This window comes from Sceloporus undulatus, chromosome 4 (assembly GCF_019175285.1).
Source record: "Sceloporus undulatus isolate JIND9_A2432 ecotype Alabama chromosome 4, SceUnd_v1.1, whole genome shotgun sequence".
NCBI lineage: Eukaryota > Metazoa > Chordata > Lepidosauria > Squamata > Phrynosomatidae > Sceloporus > Sceloporus undulatus.
Genome location: NC_056525.1, coordinates 101,688,036 through 101,708,618, shown reverse-complemented (window position 1 = coordinate 101,708,618; position 20,583 = coordinate 101,688,036). Strand labels below are relative to the sequence as shown.

Genomic DNA, 20,583 nt, shown 5'->3' with positions numbered 1-20,583 from the left:
TCCCAGGACTCCCAAGGCTCATAGCTTGCAAAAAAGGAGGACAGACCCCACTCTTTCTCTGCTTTCCATCCCAAGGACACCCAAGGATCAGGGCTTGCAAAAAAGGAGGACAGACCCCATTGCTCTCCACCCCAAGGACTCCCAAGGATCAGGGCTTGCAAAAAAGGAGGACAGACCCCACTCTTTCTCTGCTCCACCTCAAAGACCCCCAAGGATTAGGGCTTGCAAAAATGGAGGACAGACCCCACTCTTTTCTCTGCTCTCCACCGCAAGGACTCCCAAGGATCAGGGCTTGCAAAAAAGGAGGACAGACCCCACTCTTTCTCTGCTCTCCACCCCAAAGACCCCCAAGGATCAGGGCTTGCAAAAAAGGAGGACAGACCCCACTCTTTCTCTGCTCTCCACCCCAAGGACTCCCAAGGATCGGGGCTTGCGAAAAAGGAGGACAGACCCCACTCTTTCTCTGCTCTCCACCCCAAGGACTCCCAAGGATCGGGGCTTGCAAAAAAGGAGGACAGACCTTTCTCTCTCTTTGCTTTTCAACCCCAGGATTTCCAGGCAAAACGGGGGACAAGCCAGAGCATACAGTGTGTTTGTGTGTCCTTTGGCTCAGCAGCAGCTTGTTAGCTCTGGCTGTGTGGGAAGGCTGAGAGGGAAAACAAAGACATACACACACACGCACAGAGGGAGAGAAGAGGAGAGCACACGCCGGGGCTTCAAACAGGGAGCCGTTACAAGGCTACAGAGGAAGGTGGGCACTTATTATTTCAGGAAATTTATAAGCATATAAACTCATTACCCCATCTATAAGTCTACCCATGATTCTGGATTCCATTTTGGGGCATAAATTTTTCGACTTATAGTCGAGTATATACGGTATATGCAAATAATTATGACCACAGAAACAAACTGACATTTTTTATAATACTGAATGTCAACAACCTTCATCATCTTCTTTTAGTTTACCTTGTTTTAGTTCATGCAGACATTATCACTACACTTTATTTTTCTGTTGAAAGTTGCTAATGATGTGGTTTGTTTGTTTTCTAGCTTTTTATGTGCACATCTTGGTGCTTCTGCTAGCTATGTTTTAAACAGTATTTTTGCTTGATATTTGATGTACATTTCTTAGCATTCCCTAGGCAGCAAACTGGGGCCATGTGATAAAGTTATGATTTTGTTTCTAGGTTGTAGGCCTGTACCGTTTGTGTGGCTCAGCAGCGGTCAAGAAAGAGCTCCGAGAAGCATTTGAAAAGGACAGCAAAGTGGTGACTCTCTGTGAAAACCAGTACCCAGATATAAATGTGATAACAGGTAATGGGCTTGCATTTTAAGGGTGAAGTGAATATATGTTTAAAATGTCCAAAACATCCCTTTAAAAATACTTTAAAAAATTGTTTTTGATGGTACAAAGTGGAGTCCTAAGTACAATACTGTATAAGCAAATCCTGAAAGCAGTGACCTAATGCTGGTTTGGTAACTGTGGGTGTATCCACACTGAAGAAATATAGCAGTTTGACACCACTGGGATTTGTAGTTTTGTGAGATATTGACCCTTCCCTGTCAGAGCGGTCTAGGCCCCCACCAAACTACAAATCCCCAAATTCCATAGCACTGACTCATGATGTTAAAGTGGTGTCAAACTGCTTTATTTGAGTAGTATGGCCCCAGCCTCTGTTATCATTGGAATTAGTAGCCTTGTTTCTACTGTAGACTGTGCATTATTATTATTATTATTATTGATGTTCTTCTTTGTTTACTACTACTTGACTTTGTAAAGACATATTCATAACTTCCAGTGGCATCTGTGGTTGAAGGTAAAAATAGGGTGCATACTACAGTGGAATTCTTGTTTGAGTATCACATTATAACTATGTATTTTCTAGTCTCCCAAACTACCATAGATATTCCATGTGCATGAGAGCTGCCATTTTGTTTCATATCTTGGTCCATGAGAAGGGTTAGGAAGAGAGATCCTATGCAAGAAAATAATAGATAGCAAAGATGGACATGGAAATTTTGTAGAATGTTGGATTATTTTGGTGTTTTCCAGCTGAGGTTCAACCCAAGAGATTTTGCCAAAGAACAAGATGGCCTCTTCCCTGCTTATTCCATGTACCAAATTCAAATGAGGAAGTGTCCTCTAATACACACAAAAGCTCAAATGGTTTAAGGAGGCCAGGAGAAGTTGTTTGGCAGATATGAACAACAGGAGTTATGTCTTATGTGTCAAAACTACTTTCTCCCCCTCCCCACCTCCCACCCCCAGTATCTGCTGCCTGAGGGAATGGCCTCCCACAGCCTCATGGAATTTGTGGTATTATGCTTCAACAGTTACTCCATGCTTAAATGGTGCCATTTTTAAAAGGGAAAAAGCAAAACTCTGATAGAGTAAAGGACTGAGCATATCACTAAGTATATGGTCATAGACTGGAATTGTTGCAGAATCCTGTGTGGAGCATTCTATATTTTATCTGGTATAGTGGAATTAGAAAACCTTCTTTGGAATCTTTTGTCTTGTCCAATATCATTTTATTTTGATTCAAGTTTTCATACCATTGGATAAAAGTGATCCTAGTTTCCTTTTTTTAAAAATGGAAAATGTCTGTTCGCTCTGCTTGTTCGTTTTGGATGACAGCAAATCTCAAGAGTGGAATTTCCTGTGGGATGGACTCTTTCAAGCAACATCATTTGAGTTACAGCTGTTTTGAAAGGAGAATGTGTCCTGTAATCTTGCCTCTTTTAATTTGAGCCAGGGCAGCTATTTTTATTTATGTGTGCAGACATTCCCTCTGTTTATAGTGTCTGCAGTAGTGATAGCATAAGAAGAACCTTGCTGGATAAAAAAACCAAGGGTCCATCATGTCCTATGCCTTGTTTCAGCCAGGGCCAGCCAGGGGCAGTTTGTAGGGAACCTAAGCTTATACGTTGGGCAGGGGTTGTGAATCATGTTGGACTTGCATGCCTCAGCAGCCCTAGCCAGCATAGTCAACAGTAAAGAATGCTGGGAGTTGCAACCCAGTAACACTTGAGGGAGGCACACAATTCCCATGCCTGAGGTAGAGCATGAAAGGAACAGGCCTTCCTCAATTGTGTGTCCCCCAGATTTGGTATTCAGAAATCCCTCGTGCATGTATCTAATTCTAATTAGCTGTCTAGCCTAATGTCCATAAATTAATCTGTATACTGCATGAAACTGTGTTTTTGTAGTGGGTGAAAATAGTGGAGAGGTCATTTCAACAGCATGCACCTATGTTTGGAAAAATTACTTTTTTGGAAGACAGTTCCCAGAATCCCCCAGCCAGCATGGCAGTGAGGTGCCTGTTTCTTGTGATTTATTCTGGAGACATAAACAGGATTTTGAGTTTTTATTTATTTATATATTCAGTTTATACCTTCCCTTTCTCTAATCATAGGACCCAAAGCAGCTTACAATATTTTAAAAGTTTAGCTAAAATTTTATTCTATGAAAGTTTTTTAAAAACCCAGTTAAATAACAATGGCTAAATACATGGCTAAATATAGTTTAAAATACATATAAAACATAATTGAAAAGATGCAAAATAAAACGGGCAACCATTTTCCTACTGCCATATGATTAAAAATCAAATTTCTGCCTAACTAGAAAGGTCTCAGTCTGCCAGTGGAAAAAGAGCAGAGGGGGCAAACTAGTCTGTCATGTGGGAATAGAAACTGGTTTTGAGTTCACACTTTGCCATCCTTAGAATCTCAGCTTTGTATTTTAAATGAACACATCTGTAGTCATCATTGTTGCTGAATTGCTTGACATGCTTTTACTCTGTTAAAACTATGTTTATTTTAAATCCTATATTATTTTAAACTGTTTATATTTATTTTATTGGTATGCTGCCCTGATATCTCATGGGATATAAATATTTTAATTAATAAATACTATTAGTTCCTAAACAGTCTCCGTTGAAGGCTCAGAAATGGGAAGGGAGTTGTTTAGGCAGTAAAGGATGCTGGAACTCAGTACCAGAGTACATGCTAAACATGCTTAAGGTCACAGGTTCATTTCCTGGCATCTTCAGTTAAAAGGATTCCAGATATTAGGACTGGAGAAAGTGGTTCCTGGAAATTAGAGCAGCTGGGAGAGACAGCTGTGACCCTGCAAGTGTTTTTGACCTACAGAAACCATCATTTTTCAACTGTGACAAGGTCTGCATGTTGTAGGATAAACATCTGGAGGGCCACATTGGCTCACTCCTGCCTTTAGAGAGAATGCAGCACTGGATTAGGCAGCCTTGGTGGAATTATATAATTTTAGAACTAGCATATAATAATCATGCCAGATTCATTCATTCATCCTGCCTGCCTTTTTATATAAATTTATATATTTTATATACAAATATACAATTTATATGCAAGTATAATTTATATACAAATGGCCTCAGGGTTGTTTAGAAATGTGTGTGTGTAGGGAGGGAGGGAAAGAGAAAGAGAAGGAGGAATAAATAAAACCAATGGAAGTTACAGTCAAAACAAACAAATCAAACAAAATGGGGGCAGGGGGAGTTTGTACTGGAGACATGCCAGGATTATATCTCCCAATGCAAGATACCCGCCCACATTTAACATTTTTATTCCTCCCTTCTGCATTCTATGATTTACATTTACTTCTGCATTCCTTATGTGTTAGAGCAAAATAGCAACAAAGCATATTTTGCCAACCCCTGATTTAAAAAAAAAAAGACCTAAAGAAATAAAGATTTTGGGCATGTGCATTTCAAGCTCATTTCTATGATGGCATGATCATGACTACAGATGTAAGATGGAGTTTACATAATTGTACCAATTGTGGTGTAGAAACACCAGAATCGTGTTGGGTCCTTACATCTTCATATGTGGACTTCCTGTTCATGGGAATTAGAATTGTGCAGTTGTGTAACATCTGTATACAGTAGAGGGCTACTTTTGTGGGTATTATGTAGCAGAGCTAGTAAAGTACTTGATGTGCATTGCAAAAAGATGGACATTGAGCACCAATATGCATTTGGTGCTCTTTCCAATGTCCCATTACACACCTTTGCAATTTAGTAAATTCTGTTATATAGGTAGGTATACATAAAGTTACACAATGTAATAGTTCATATAGGATTCTGACGAGGGATAATAGGTTTTGTGGTTGTTGCTTTTTAAATCTGCAGTCATTTACATTACTTGTTGGCTTGTCCCTTATACCATTTGAGACTGAATTCATCTTTGGCCTTCAAAAAGACTAGTGCATTTCTAGAAACTGGAGGTCTCTCCACAGGACTTTGGTTCTTTTTATTGTATACTTTATGAATTGTTCTGTTTATTTGACTATAATATTTGATTTATTTGAGGTTTTTTAAAACAACATATAGACATATATAAATATTTTATATTAATTTTACAAATTTTATACATTTTATAACCAATTAACTTCAGCTCTTTTCCCATTTGCCCCTAATTATAACTTATTTTTAAAAATAAAAAGAGAAGGAGGATGCTCCAGTGAGCAGTGTCAGTGTCAGCCCTTGTTGGCTTAGGTGCTGGTATTGATTTGTTTCTGTCTCCCCATCTTCTCTGGGTAACTGTTTGAAGAGTCCCTGATTCAGAGAATCTTGGACATTGGCTCACTAGTTGCATAGCTGCTAGACAGATCACCGGTTTCACGGGATGCACAACCCTCCATGTTGGCCTGTATTTAACTTCAGGACTTCAGATAATGTCTGTGCTGTTGCAATAAATGAGCAGTAATAACAGTTTATACTCTACAACAGAAATCCAGTCTGGAAGCCTGTAGAGAAAATAAAAATGTATATTTTCAGAGTATTTTTTGGAATAAATGATGCTGAGGGTTGTGCTTCCAGCAATGAGGTTTTTAGGAATACAGGTTGAATCTCCCATATCTGGAATCCTGAAATCCGAAATATTCCAAAAACTAAAACTTTTTTCATAGGTGGCTGAAAACTTCTGCTTTCTGATGGTTCATTGTACACAAACTTTGTTTCATGCACAAAATTATTATGATGTTGAAATTTTCTTCAGGCTATGTGTATAAGACATATATGAGACACAAATGAATTTTATGCTTTGATTTGGGTCCTATCTCCAAGATAATTCATTAGGTATGTACAGTTGACCCTCCATATCCCTGGATCATTTATCCTTGGATTCAACCATCCACAGCTTGAAAATATTTTAAAATATATAAATTCCAAAAAACAAAGCTTGATTTTTCATTTTATATAAGGGACACATAGTTTTACTACTCCACTGTATAAAATTGAGCATCTAAACATTTTGGTATCCACATCGAGTCCTGGAACCAAACTCCAGCAGATACCAAGGGCTTATTGTTTATGCAAATACAGTACAGGAGTTCAAAAATAAATAATTAAATCTGAAAACCAAAACATCACTGATCCCAAAGTCTTCTGGATAAGAGTGACTGTGCATGTATTTTACAAGGGCCAAGTTGATAAAGCAGATTTCAAAGAATTTGCTCATCTCAGGCCTGTTACAGACTGCCAAAATAAAGCTGCTTCGGGTCTCTTTGGAGGATCCATGGGTCCTAAGAGTCTGAGGTCGCACCAAGCACATCTTTCCTACGCACTGGGTGCGCTTTGTGTGCAGCTTCGTTCTTATGACCCATGGCATCATTAATCTATCTCCAAAGAGACCCCTTTATTTTGGCAGTCTGTAACAGGGCTCAGTGAGTATGGCACTGCCTTCCAGGGAAGATGATGAGTAATCAAATTTCCTCCCTGCACTGAGATGGACTGGGACCATCTTGGCCATTCCCACAAACTCCCCAGCTCCAGACTTGGGGGGAAAGCTGAGAATTGTTTGGCAGGGGAAGGGCTGCCCCCAATTCTTCGAGGAGAACAGGTATGAGAGGACATGGAAAATTAGAAACATATTAACTGTGCTGTGAGGGTAGTAGGGGTTGAAGCCAAGGTAAGGTCTAGGTAGCCATCAAAATGGAACAAGGATTCCTGTGTTTTATTAAAACACATCCTAAAGACCCTTTAGAACTGTGAACACTATTCCTAGACATTTATATGTTGACTCCAGAGACTGGAGTTTGATTCCCCACTTGGTCATGAAACCCACTGGGATAACTTGGGCAGGTCACATACTCTCAGCCTCAGGGGAAGGCAGTGGCAAACCTCCTCGGAACAAACACTGCCGAGAAAACCCCAGGATAGGTTCACCTTCGGGTCACCATAAGTCGGAAATGACTTGAAAACAGAACAACAAGAGCAACTACTATGAAGACAAGAATATTGTCAAAATAAATGGCTCTTTGGATGCCTCCTTTAACACCAAATATTACATTCTTTTAGAAGATGCTGATTTGTGGAAGCAAAGGGGGGGGGGAGAAAACTGTTCTTTGTGAACACAATGAATGGAATTGCACTCTGTGGATAGGCACAGGCTTAGCTCTTAATATTTATAGTGCTGAAGCTGAACGTATATGAATATGTGAACACACATGTTTCTTGTTAAATGGATTTAACAGTATAACCTTGCTTCTTGTTTAGTAGTGTTTTCTTTTTAAATTTTTAGTTTTTACGTGGCATCTCTCTGCCCCCAGCCAGACTCTACAGGCATTCTTTGTTTCAAAAACTCCCCAGTTGGTCAAGGAATGCACATTTAATTATTAAACCTTGACTGAGAAATGCTCTTTTGGCTGGCACTGGCTTACACGCAATTAACTGCACATGTGATTCGGAATAATGCGCTCTGCCAGATTTGGAGGTTAACAGGTTTCTGATATTGCTGCATCGTGTCTGTTTCCAGCCATGTGAACTCTCTTCTTGGAGAAGAGCATGTCAAACAGTTAACAGTTCAACGGGTCAGAAAAATGAGAAATTAATGAGATGGATTGGGGGAGGTATGTGTTTTCAGCTTGCTGCCTAAATTAGTTCTGTGCAGACAATGGTTGTACCAAGAAAAACTCAGCTGTCAGGAGAAGCAAGTCCATAAAAATAACTGCCATCTCTTACAGGGCTCAGTTAGTAAAAGGATTTGGGGGTGAGGGATAGGTCAGAGGACTCACATATTATTTTCTTCAGGAATTAAGCAAGAGAAAGTGTTTTGAGAAGGAAATACCAGGTGACTCTGTTGCATAGCTCTATGTTGATGCTATTAATAAATGTCTCAAATGGTGCCTCAGTACTGAATGCTTCAAAAAATATAGGACAGATTCTTTTCCTTCCTATAATTATTGCCAGAATTGTTTGCAGAACAAGTTTTTATTTTCATCAGAAAGATAGCAGGACTTTTCTTGAGGTACCTTAATCACCTTTGTCACATGCCCCAAACCCACAATTTACCAGATAGTTTTTGTTGGTTTAAGGCACTTCACAACTGAATTTTAAAAGTGTGTGTTTTTACAGTATAGCCCCTTAAATTTTGCTAGTTGTTGCCACCTCTACATCCAGTCATTCCATTCTTAGTCACACACTTCCAGACTCCCAGCACCCAGGTTGTTTTGCTTCTGTGTCAGAGGAAATGCCACCACCTCCGGGGTGGGATTGGTATTGAGAGGGGCAGGAGAGAAGGAGGAGGAAGGAAGATGAGAAGGTAGGAGGAGGAAGAAGGAAGAGGTGGCAGCCACAGGGTGGTGTTGGCAGTGGGGGGAGAGGAGGAGGCAGCCATGAGGCAGACTTTAAGGGGCAGAACAACAAAATCTCATTGTCCCAATGGTGATGAGACCCTGTGGCTGTGCCACCATTAAGGACAATGAGACTTGAGCATCTGTAGATTTTGGTATCCACAGGGGTATCCAGAACGGATTCCCCACGGATACCGAGAGCCAACTGTACCACCCTCAAGTGAATTTGTTTTTAATTATGACATATATAAGAACAAAAAAGTGTCACCTTGTCCTCCTTTGTCTCCTTAGAATTTTTTTTAAGAGTTACAGTACATCAGAATGTTAACTATCAAATTATAATACTATGAAAAATTGGGGGGGGGGGAAATCAGAGACGACCAAATTTGCCCTAAGACCACATGATCACCTAAGCAAACCATGTTCTGATTTAAAAAAGTTTTTTTTAAAGCTCTTTGGAATAGCTCTAGTGTAGATTCAAGAAATTACTATAAGCAGCCCTCCAAAAGAATGGAAGAAGTGGATGAAGGAAACAACTGGCAAAATCCAGTAAAACAAGGTGCTATACTGTGAGCCGTCTTGGGTCCCTATGGGCATACAAATGAACTAAATAATACACACACACACACACACACACACACACACACACTGCAAGAATTCAACTTGTTAAAATCTGAAAGAGTGCAAGAAGACATTTTTATTCCAATGTCTTGGAATTAAAAAGAAACCCATTTGAGTTTGAGAATAAAACGTGGCAGTTTGTGCTGGAAATTGCCTGAAAATAGTTGAAGACATCAGAAATGACATTTGGATATTTTTTAGAGAAACAAATTCAACAAACTGCAGCAGCAAATATTGCAACATGTTTGTCCCACCTAGACAATTTAATTGTTAACTTGTGGACTACCTTGACTTGAAGTAGGTAGGTAAAACGTAGCCTTTTGGCCTGCAAATAACTGCTGAACTCACACAACTTACCAGTTGCGTTACCAGACTGAAGTGTCAGATCTAAGTGTCCTTTGCTTCTTATTAGTTTTGGAATTCATGCAGAGCCACTTACTGTCATGTTACGATTATACAATTAGCCTCTACATTCTGACTGGTGCCAATATCCATTGACATTGAAATTGCACAATCTAGGGTATTTTGAACCGCCACCATCTCCTTAAGTAAAGAATGAAGGTGGAATCCCTCGCTTTACTGTTAAGGATTTTGCTCTTAACAAACGTCTTCAATTAACACAGTTCACATTACAGTTGGGTCATAGGGCAGGATTTGTGGTAGGCGCATTGAGGCTCACAACAAGTCTTGCTTTGTTAAAGAACACTCAGCAGTGGTATTTCTGTCATGGTTCGGGGATTAACAGGTCCTTTATTTGGCAGATACTTAAAATTGGTATCTTGACTCCCTACTTTCAATTCTCTTTGCTTTCATTCTGCATTAAATGATGCTATTTATTAAAGCGCAGGTTGTGCTTGCCTAGTTGTATGGAGTATAGTGAAGTTGGATATTTTTTTAAGTTAAAAATGAGCCAAGATTTTAATAATAGGTTTTTAAAAAATATTTTGTAGTACAAAATCTATCTTGGCTAGAAAAGCAATGTATTTTTAATGTTTTTTTAAAAAAAGATGGAGTGGCTCAAAGTTCTTGGGATGTAGAGTTTGTCTCAATTTGTCTTCATCTTAGCTAAACACATGTTTCTTAAAGTAAGAGTGTATATGCACTGCACCAGTACAGTAGTTTAATGCCCCTTTAATAGCTATGCTTCCATCTCACAAAATCTTGTGATTTGTAGTTTCGTACCAGGGCTCAATTCCCAGCTCGGCCATGAAACCCACTAGGTGGTCTTGAGCAAGTTACATGCTCTCAGCCTCAGGGGAAGGCAGTGGCAAACCTCCTCTGAACAAATCTTGTTCTATCATGGGGTTTTCTTGGTAAGATTTGTTCAGAGGAGGTTTGCCATTGCCTTAGGGTTGCCGTAAGTTGGGAATGACTTGAAGGCACAGAACAAATAACAACAACAAAGTTATTTAGAATTCTTTAGTATACTCCCATGAACTACAGCACTAGAGTTCACTGGCAGAGAATTTCTATTTGAATTAAATGGGATTCTGTATTCAGCGATGCAGTATATGCAAAGTGTATGAGGTATAAAATGTTCTTACTATAGGTACATGAATACTTTATCATCCATCTATCCTATGAAACTTGCTTTTGTGTGAGTCCTTGTCTTAAAATAAGCATTTGCACAAAAACAGTATACTGCTCAAGTCTGAGGCCAATGTTAAGTTGCAGCTTCTTCAGCTGTTCTTAAAAAACAAACAAAATGTTTATATCTGGAAAAGGTCTGGAAGCTTTCAGGAGCCAGTACTACCAGAGCTGTTAAAACGGCAAATGACATTCTTGGCACAAGGGCATAGTCTGTTTGTACTATCAAAAACATGTATCAGCATTTGGTCCGTTAGATAATCCCCATCTAGCATAGTCAGAGAGAAGATGTGTGTTGTAGTCTAGAAAGGTCTCTCAGGATCCAAAGTTGCAGAAGGCTGGCATAGGCAAAGAAAACTGAAGCAGAAGAAAAGGATGCACAAAAAGGAAGGGGACATTATGCTTCTGCCCTGAATGTTGGAGTTTGTGTTTATTAGAGTTCTGTTGCAATATTATATAGTATAACGTAGTGGAATTAATATATATGGTCAGATTCGGTAGAATAGCTGTGGCAGAGAGGTCTGATATGAGAATTTTTAATAAAAAGTTATATTTGTCAATAGTGATAACTAATTCAGTGAACTGTTAAGGCCAGAATCCTAATAGTGACACATGCTGGCGTAACCTCCCATTCTACCACCATTTCATACCTTTTCACTTGTAGAAGGAGGTATTCAGTACTTTCTTTCTCAACCACCCCCTATGCTTCAAACTCAGCTTGATGATTGGACACACACACTCCCATGGCCAGGAGGTCCAGGATGGTGATGACCACTCTTTCCCCCCAGTTGTGCAAATGCAGCTGGATGGTACCTGGGAGTCCTTACCCCTTGGCTATTGACTAGCTGATAGAGATTTACCCTCCACCACCACGTTTGCTGTCACATTCCAACTTATAAAACATAGCTCTTAAAACTTAAAGTGCCTTTGTGTTATGAAACCTATTTGTCTTAACTGATAACAGATATTATATTGATGGTGTTCCATCAGTGAACACACAGTGAACACAGAATTTCAAGGAAAGAGAGGCAAAATTGGAGTTAAAAAGTGTTCTCAGATTTGGGAATTTGTTTTTTTATTTGTTTTTGTAGGATCTGATATTAAGCAAAAAAATAAATCTGGTCATGTCCTTGGTTTAAGATCTTGTGGTGCTTCTGGGTGCACATAAAGTAGTACCCTCATGCCAGAGCCTGAAAAAGTTACTTTTTTGGACTATATGCTGGCTGGGAAGGTGGAATCGTCGTACCATCCTGAATATCTTTTCTGAGCTTGGCCTTATGCTATCTACCTATGGTGGTGCTTGACTATGAAATATATTCATTGTACCTTGTTTTCATTTCTTGTAAAGGTGTCCTCAAGGATTATTTAAGAGAGTTGCCTTCTCCCTTGATAACCAAACAACTCTATGAAGCAGTTTTGGAGGCTATGGTGAAAAAGCCCTTGAAAATGACAACTAATGGGTGTGAGAATGACCCTAGAGATTCTGAGCACACAGTGGCTCTCTTGGATTGCCTGCCAGATGTTGAGAAGGTAAGTATTATTGGTGTATTGTTGATGTCTTACAAAATTCAAGATCTTCCTCTTGCATTTATGTAATTGAGCCATGTGAACTCATTGATTGAGCTATGTGAATCTTACAGTAGGATGATTGCAAACATTGCTGCAGGACGTACGGTAAGTAAATCAGTCTGGTTACTCCATCTTTACTCATTAAGGTAGGCTGTTTTTATCTCTTTATAGGTAAGTTTCTCTTAATACTAAATAATGTTAGTGAATAGAGTCAACCACATTTCTTTTCTGCTCTTCTCCCAAAAGTGCGATTATAAGAATTTGCTTTGAATTATACTCTGCCTCCAGAAGCAGCCAGTCATGTGTATGTCATCTGTTGATTTACGATGATCTCATTAATTTTATGGGATTTTTCTTAGGCAAGAAATACTCAGGGGTAGTTTGCATTGCCTTCTTCTGAAATATAGCCTACAGCAGCTGGGATACTCTGGAAGTCTCCCATCCCAGTACTAACCAGACTGAACCCATTCATATATCTTCCATATTAAGGCACGATAAGTGGCAGGTAGCTAAATGTTTTGGGGAACTGTTCAGGCTAGCCATCCTCTCATTCAGCCAGTCTGTTAAGGAGTTCTGTGTATATGTGTTGTAAACACAAAAACAAAAATCATCACACAGCTGGAGTTTTGCTTTAAAACGTTTCTTGTTTTGCTGTACAGTCCCCTCTGTTAAAGAGTAGAGCTCTTAGCAGAACAGTGACTTTAGTTCTTCAGTGGGTTAAAAACATACCGCAAGCAAAGCAGCACCATTTTCCCCTTAGATATGCATGCTCCTTTTTAGATCCCTGTCAAGCAGCAAAACTTGGGTTAGTAGTGTGTAATCACTTTCATACAGCAAGCAATAAATGCTCACATTTTCTTGTAATCGAATGAGATGTGCAGTGTCTATAAAATGTGAATGTCTAAAAATAAACAAAAGGATTTAATTCAGCTTTGCTGGTGGAAACACAAATTGATTTTAAGCAAAATAGAACACAGCGATTATTTAACCATCAGTCAACAGTCATGTGCTTGTCCTAAATATCTCAGGGAGAAATAATTTTATTGACTCGATAAGCTGCCATATGGTGACTTTTTTCCTCAACCCAACTATAATTTTCAAGCACCTCTAACTGCAAGCTGTTGCTTAATTAATTTTACATACAGTCAGCACATGCTTTATTGCAATGTGAAATTCTAACCTGCTGTCAGGAAGGGCTCCAGTAAAATGAACTAGCTGTCCCACTTTATAGACAGACAGTTAGACAGAGGGGACTTTTTTCTCAGTGAAGGTATTTGACTCCAGAGACTTATGAGCCCCTCAGCATCCCACGCTCCCCTCATCCCTCTGCTTTGGCGTTAGCCCTAAATATACTTCTTTGACAGCAAATTCCACTGAAATAGATGGAAGTTGTTCTGAGTAAATATGGTTACGATTGGATTGTTAATAAATCATTACTACTTGACACTAGTAAGTATTAGATTCAAAACGGATTGGGTTTAACCAACACCACATTGTTTTCCTTGTTGCCTTTGGGATGGGGTTGAACTGTAGATTTTAAGTCTAGGATGGCATCTTAAAGAGAAGGTGTTATATTTTATTTATTTGGAGATCTTGCAGGTCTGCCATACCTTAGTTAGTACAGACTATGCTTTGCATGCAAGAAGTCACAGGTTCAGTCTCTGTGTCAAGCCCTGGTAGGATTGGGGAAAACTCCTGCTGGAAACACTGGAGAGCCATTGCTAGTCATTGTAAATTCAATACTTGTCTTACATTGGTACAAGTAGTTTTCTATACCCCTAAAGTTCCTATACATTGCTATCAGAGCCTCTCCTGCTAAGGAATGGATTATTAAGGTTAAATATTATAATATACATGTTGAGTCTCCCTTAGCAAGAGTTCCAAAATATAAAATATACCAAAAACCAAAACATCTTTCATGGGTGGCTGAGATAGTGACACCTTTGCTTTCTGATAGCTCAGTGTATACAAACCTTCTTTCATACACAAAATTATTTAAAAATATTGTATAAAATTAGCTTCAGCCTATCTGTATAAGCTGTATATGTAACATAAATTAATTCTGTGTCTTCACGTGCATCCCATCTCCAAGATATCTCATTATGTATGTAAATGCAAATACAGGTATTCCAAAATCCAAAAAAAAAAAAAAAAAAGGGGGGGGGGGAATGAAATCCAGGATACTTCTGGTCCCAAGCATTTCGGTAAAAGAAACAGTCTGTACATAAACTGTAACATAGTGGCTTCTGGTTATTTTTTTTGCTGCAGTTGCTGATCAAATTAAAGTGGCCAAGGTGACTGGGGGAATCCTGGGAGCTGTAATCCAAAAAGCAACTTTAATATTCCCCGGTATAATATGAAATGGGTGTGCATGGATGAGTTGTATATGTGTGTGTGTATACAGATTAATAAAGTATTTTAAAAGCCACTATGGACTTGTGTTAATAGATAGAGGCTTGTGTATTTTATAATGATCATGCTGGCCATAGAAATTGACATAGGTCTAATGTGCAATGCAGAAATAATGCAGTTTGACACCACTGAAACTGCCATAGCTCTGTGCTATGGAATTCTGGGATTTGTAGATTTGTGAGATATTTAACCTTCTCTGTCTGAGAGCTCTTGTGCCACAACAAACTACAAATACCAGGATTTCATTGAAGCCATTGCCACAACAAACTACAAATACCAGGATTTCATTGAAGCCGTGACAATAAAAGTTGTGTCAGAATTCATGATTACTGCATTGCAGATTAGACCATAGATGTTATTTTAATTTTCTTTTAGTGACTGGAATAGTAGCATTTATTTGGTGCATACTGTACCTAATATGGCCCCATGGCTGTCTGCCACATACCCAATATGTCCACCAGCTGTGCCTATCTACTTTCCAGTAAACTTCTCTCTGTTTGGAGAGGGGGCCTTAATTCCAGGTAAGTGTGCATAGCATTGCAGTTTAGTGCTTCTGGAACAGGGATTACAAAGCTGAAAGGAAGTGCCAAAACACCACACCATTATATCCTTTTGCTTAGTACACAGAAATGAGTAATATCAGAATGTTATCTTATGTTGATTAAGATCATATAAGATATTTTATGCCCACTATGCATCAGTGGCAATATTGTGGCTATGTGGAAAGGACAAGTCCTTTAGGAACATAAAACCTTCCTCTCTCCTTCGGTAGGTAACATTTGTTTATTTGTTTGTTTATTCAAGGCCACTCTAAAAATGCTGTTGGACCATCTGAAACTGGTGGCTTCATACCATGAAGTGAACAGAATGACATGCCAGAACTTAGCAGTTTGTTTTGGACCTGTGTTACTGAGCCAGCGGCAGGAAACAACTAATCATAACAACAGAGTTTTCACGGATTCAGAAGAACTCGCCAGTGCCTTGGATTTCAAAAAACACATAGAAGTTCTACATTACCTTCTCCAGTTGTGGCCAGGTAAAAGAGCAGTATACATGGAGAAAACCCAAATTTCCCCCCCAAATGAGTTAGCTTCATTAGTCTGTTGCATCAAAAACAACAAAGCCTTCATTTTACAAATCAGATAATTTATTCCAAAACTCGTAGTCCCACTGCATTGGTTTCTTGAAATGTTGTCCTAAGGTGACACATATATGTCTGTTCACATTTTTATATGGGTGGATGGAAATATTATAAGCAAGGAGATCAGAGGAAAATGAAATCTCAAAAGTACGGACTGTGACAATTAACCTGAATCTTAAATTTAAAGCCATTGCAGTATACAGTGAATACAATCATTCATTGCAGATGAATGATTGAGCCATGGTATAGAAAACCTTGAACTAATTAAAACAATTTCATTGTCTACTTTAAAGTTATGTTAATCATGTGTGGTCATTATTTTTGTTTTCTTAATGTTCAGCTGTAAGCCTGTCTTTGCACTTTCTTTCTTGACTTTCTTCAGTAATAGTTCCAAGTCATTGCTATTTTGTGCTAGTAGTATGGTGTCATCTGCGTATCTTAAATTGATGATGTTCCTTCCTCCAGTATTCACTCCTCCCTCCTCTGAGTCTAATCCAGTTTTGTGTATGATTTGTTCAGGGTACAAGTTAAACAGATTAGGTGATAAAACACAACCTTGCCTGATCTCTTTGCCACTTGGAAACGATTAAGTTTTTCTGTATTCTGTCCTGATCTAGCCTTGAGTAGAGGTTATGCATCAGAACAATAAAATGTTATGGCACAACCATTTAAGAGAAATGTATAGTTTTTCATGATCTTCACAATCAAAGGCTTTGCTATAATTTATAAAACCGAGGCTGATTTTTTTCTTTGTGGCTCCCCATTAACCAACACATGTTTGCAGTATGATCCCTAGTGCTTTTTACTTTCCTAAATCCTGCTGAGACATATGATATGATAAAAGTGTTTATTGTATAATTTTGAGCATCACTTTGTTTGCCTGGGAAATTGATGCAATTGACCAGTGGTTACTGCAATCTCTGCTGTTTCTTTTCTTGGAAAATGGGATATATATTGAGTACAGTGTACCCTTGTTATACGCTGGGTTTGGTTCCAAGAGCCCCAGTGTATAACAAAATCCATGTATGCTCAAGTCCCATTAAGTATAATGACATATCAAAATTGTGTCCCTTATAAAAATGGAAAATCAAGGTTTGATATTTGAAATTTATACTTTTTTGGAACATTTTCAAACCATGGATGCTTGAATCCGTGTGTAAGAAGGGCCGACTGTATTTTCAATCTTTGGGCCATTGTTTTTATCTTCCATATTTATTGACAGATGTTTAGTTAGAACTAAAATAGATCTGTCTGTGTAACTTGAAACAGCTCTACTGTTATGCCATTTGTTTTGGTTTGTGATCAGTTGCCTCCTGGACTCCAGAAGGATCTCTCAATTACTTCTTCTGTCTCTGTAGTTGGAGCATAAATTTTAATTATGGTTATACTGATGGGTTTTCCCTGAAGTCTTATTGATCTAATTTGGTCAGACTTTGCATTATACCCTTTGACTGCTTTTGCTACATTTCTCTTCACTATTAATGCCACCTTATTTCTTCTCAGATTTTTATTTCCTGAGTAAAACTGTAATTTTCTGACCTAAATGTCCTTAGGACTGGAGCGTGGCTTTGGCACGGCTTCCAGACTCTTAGGACGCATGCATAATTTAAACAGCATTAGCTCCAAAGTGATCCGAAACAGCTTTATTTTGGCCTGTCTGTATGGGGCCGTCATTTAATTTTTTGAGTGTTGGACTAGAACTCTTGGTTATCAGAAGTTGGAGTCAATTTGAAGGCACGTTACAATAAAGACAAATTGCTGGATAGTAATTCCTAGTCTTCAGATATCTGTGGTATCTCAGGTATTGAAAAATGCATTATTGCATGGGCCAATGGGCCATTCAGATCCAACCAAAGAAAATAGACAATTTCCCACTTGATCTTGACAGACAGGTAGTACTTACGGACAGTAGAATGGATTGAATAATTGCTCTATGGGCGAGTGAATTGGTGTTTGTTTCCTGGGGCAATATTTAAATGCAAACCTCATCTCCTCTCATTCCATCAACCATGATAATGGGGTTTAAATTTAATTTATTAAAAGTATTTGTCAGTGCTGTTCTGCCCACTGGAAGTTCTAGAGTGATATACAACAAAATAAATTATCCCTAACTTTAGTATGGCAGCAACTGGAGATCATTTTTAATGTCTTGCTCTCTGGAATACTAGAAATTTGGGGACTGAAAAAAAATTCATTTGGAGGGCAGAACTTGAAAGTTGTTAGTGACGTGGGAGACAAGAAGTCTCCATGATTAATCATAAGACTTCAGCACATATTTGACAGATGCATTAATCACATGTTTCAGTACTATGTCTTACCACAGGTTCTTTTTGGTATGCTGTCTATTTTTATGTAAGTTGAATGTTTGGTCATTTGCATGTTCATTTGATATCTTATTTGCTTAAAAAATCTTTAAAAAACAAACCAAAATCCTGAGGAAAGGAATAAAATAGTGCAGCATTTATCATGCAGTTGATGGAGGAAGCACTGGTCCAAATTTCAGAGGTTTCAGTGTTGAAGCTTTCCATCCATGATTGGTTCATCCTGTGGAAATGCCACAGTGGCCCATCCCTACATACCCAGCCATGCACGGCAGTGGGATCTCAGGAAGACTACAGCACGCTTTATATAGCATGTTGTAGATACTTAAATTGTACTCTATAAAGAGTAGAAAGCTGGGATTTTTTGCAACATTTGAAAAAATCACCACATTTTTGCAAGGTAAGATGACTAGCAAATGTCCATTGTGTTTCTGATTAACAGGATTTATGTATCTGTATTTTTTTTAAAATTAAAACTTTATTCAAAATATATCATACAGAATCTTGCAATTATAAGACAATGGTATGAAAAAGTTTCATGTCATTAAAAAACTTTTCTTATTAAAGTTTTGCACAATTCAATTCATTTAAAATAAATCTGACCATAAAGAACAGTGGCTAGATGGAGGAGAAACGGATGTAAAATTTGTATTAATATAATCTGTGAGAAGAGACCATTTTTTCTGAACAGGTCTTTGAGCTTGTTGTTTTGCGTTATATTTCATGTTATACGTTAATTTCTCCATAATCCATTGATCCCAAACTCTTTTCCACCAACTATCCAGGGATATAAGACCTGTTTTCCATTTATTAGCCACTTCTAGACGAGCTGCTGTCAGCAAAAAAGATAGCAACTTTCTGTTTTTTAAAGATTTATTACCTTTTGTGTATATTGAAAATAACAAAAGAGCTGGGCAAAAACTTATTTTTTATTTTGTAATTGAAGCAGTGTAGTTGATCACATCATGCCAGAAGTGGGTAATTTTGGAACAGTGTAGCCACATATGAATATAAGTCCCTAAGACTGGACAACCTCTCCAACACAGAGGTGATATAGATTTTATCATCTGTGATTTCCTAACAGGGGTCAGATACCATTTATGTACTAGCTTTAGAAAATTCTCTCTGGTTAAAGCTGATCTTGACTTCAACACAGAAGATGACCAAATAGCACACCAGTCTGATTCTGGAACTGATATATTTATTATATGATTTATGTATCTGTAAATTAAAAATGCTTCAATCCCAAATGGAAATATAAATAATAAAATATTCAGAGAATGGTTTTCTCTAGAAAGGAATCTTCTATTTAACTGTAAGCACAAATAAAAACATACACACCGTCTAGAAAACCCACAAAATCTCATAAAGAAGAGATTGTCAGACTCTCCTGTGGACGCACGGTACCATGCAGTCTGCTTTAATTAAAGATTCAACATTTTAATTAAATTGAAGTTAATTAAATTTAATTGAACATTGTGGAGAGACCTCTGTTCTTCTGAAGGAGCCAGAGCCTGGGCTTCAAACATTAATCCTCCTATGGATTTGGAAAACTTGATAACCATACTTGTGCTCTAGTTCAGCTCCCTTGGTTTTTATTTATTTTGTAAATGGAAAACACATGGCCCTTGTTCAGTCAAAAAGCATAACAAAGCTGGCACTTAAGGTTTAACACATGACCCGTTTGCCTTAAGAGAGCAAAGCCTAAACAGAAGAACTTTTGTTGATATGCAGGTTCCCTCCCACCTCATTAAAAAAGCAGAATTGCTCAGGACTAATAAGAAACTTTCTCTCCCACTCCAGTAAGCCTTGCTTTTGCAGGAAGACCTTTCAGCTCAAAGGAGAGCTTATTCACATGATCATATCAGAAAGTGGTAGCCAAAGTAAACGCTTGCATATGTTTGGTCCCAGCTTGTGGCATCTTAGTTATGTGTAGGATTCGATTTCTTGGCAAACTATTACGAATGTTGGTGGGGGGGTTTCAAGACTTTTCTATAACATTTTGCTCACTTTATTTAAAATGTGAAATCATACCATGCAGTTCATAACTGTTAGAATTCTCACATTGGTTTAGAGAGGTGTGTAGCTGTGGGGAAGGGAGGATGGGCACATTGCCCATCCAGGAGGACTTCTGCCCTCCAAATGAATTTTTTTTCAGTCCCCAGATTTCTAGTATTCCAGAGAGCAAGACATTAAAAATAATTCCTACCTAGAAGTCTCATCTTTGCTGTGTTCCTGCCTAAACTGTATTTCTAAATGTTCAACTGAAGTTTTAAGGTACTGTTATGCTAGAAACTTGGAGACTGAAGGAAGATTTCATT

The 20,583-nt window shown here is 38.3% G+C and overlaps 2 protein-coding genes across 4 annotated transcripts in view; both read left to right on the top strand.

Moving 5' to 3' along the window:
• The window catches only part of DDAH1 (dimethylarginine dimethylaminohydrolase 1), a 336,716-nt gene that overhangs the window by 192,803 nt on the left and 123,330 nt on the right, over nt 1–20,583 (top strand). The gene's annotated exons all lie outside the window — the stretch shown is intronic.
• Nucleotides 1–20,583, top strand: part of SYDE2 (synapse defective Rho GTPase homolog 2) — a 54,079-nt gene that overhangs the window by 26,228 nt on the left and 7,268 nt on the right. Inside the window, exons 4-7 of one of the 3 annotated variants that reach the window (XR_006103427.1) lie at nt 1,188–1,314; nt 12,168–12,349; nt 14,657–14,737; nt 15,605–15,742. Coding sequence is in view for 2 of the 3 variants with exons in the window: in XM_042462188.1 (XP_042318122.1) it covers nt 1,188–1,314; nt 12,168–12,349; nt 15,605–15,836 (541 nt within the window). In the remaining variant the exon portion in view is untranslated. The other 2 variants (XM_042462188.1, XM_042462189.1) reach the window with 2 other exon arrangements.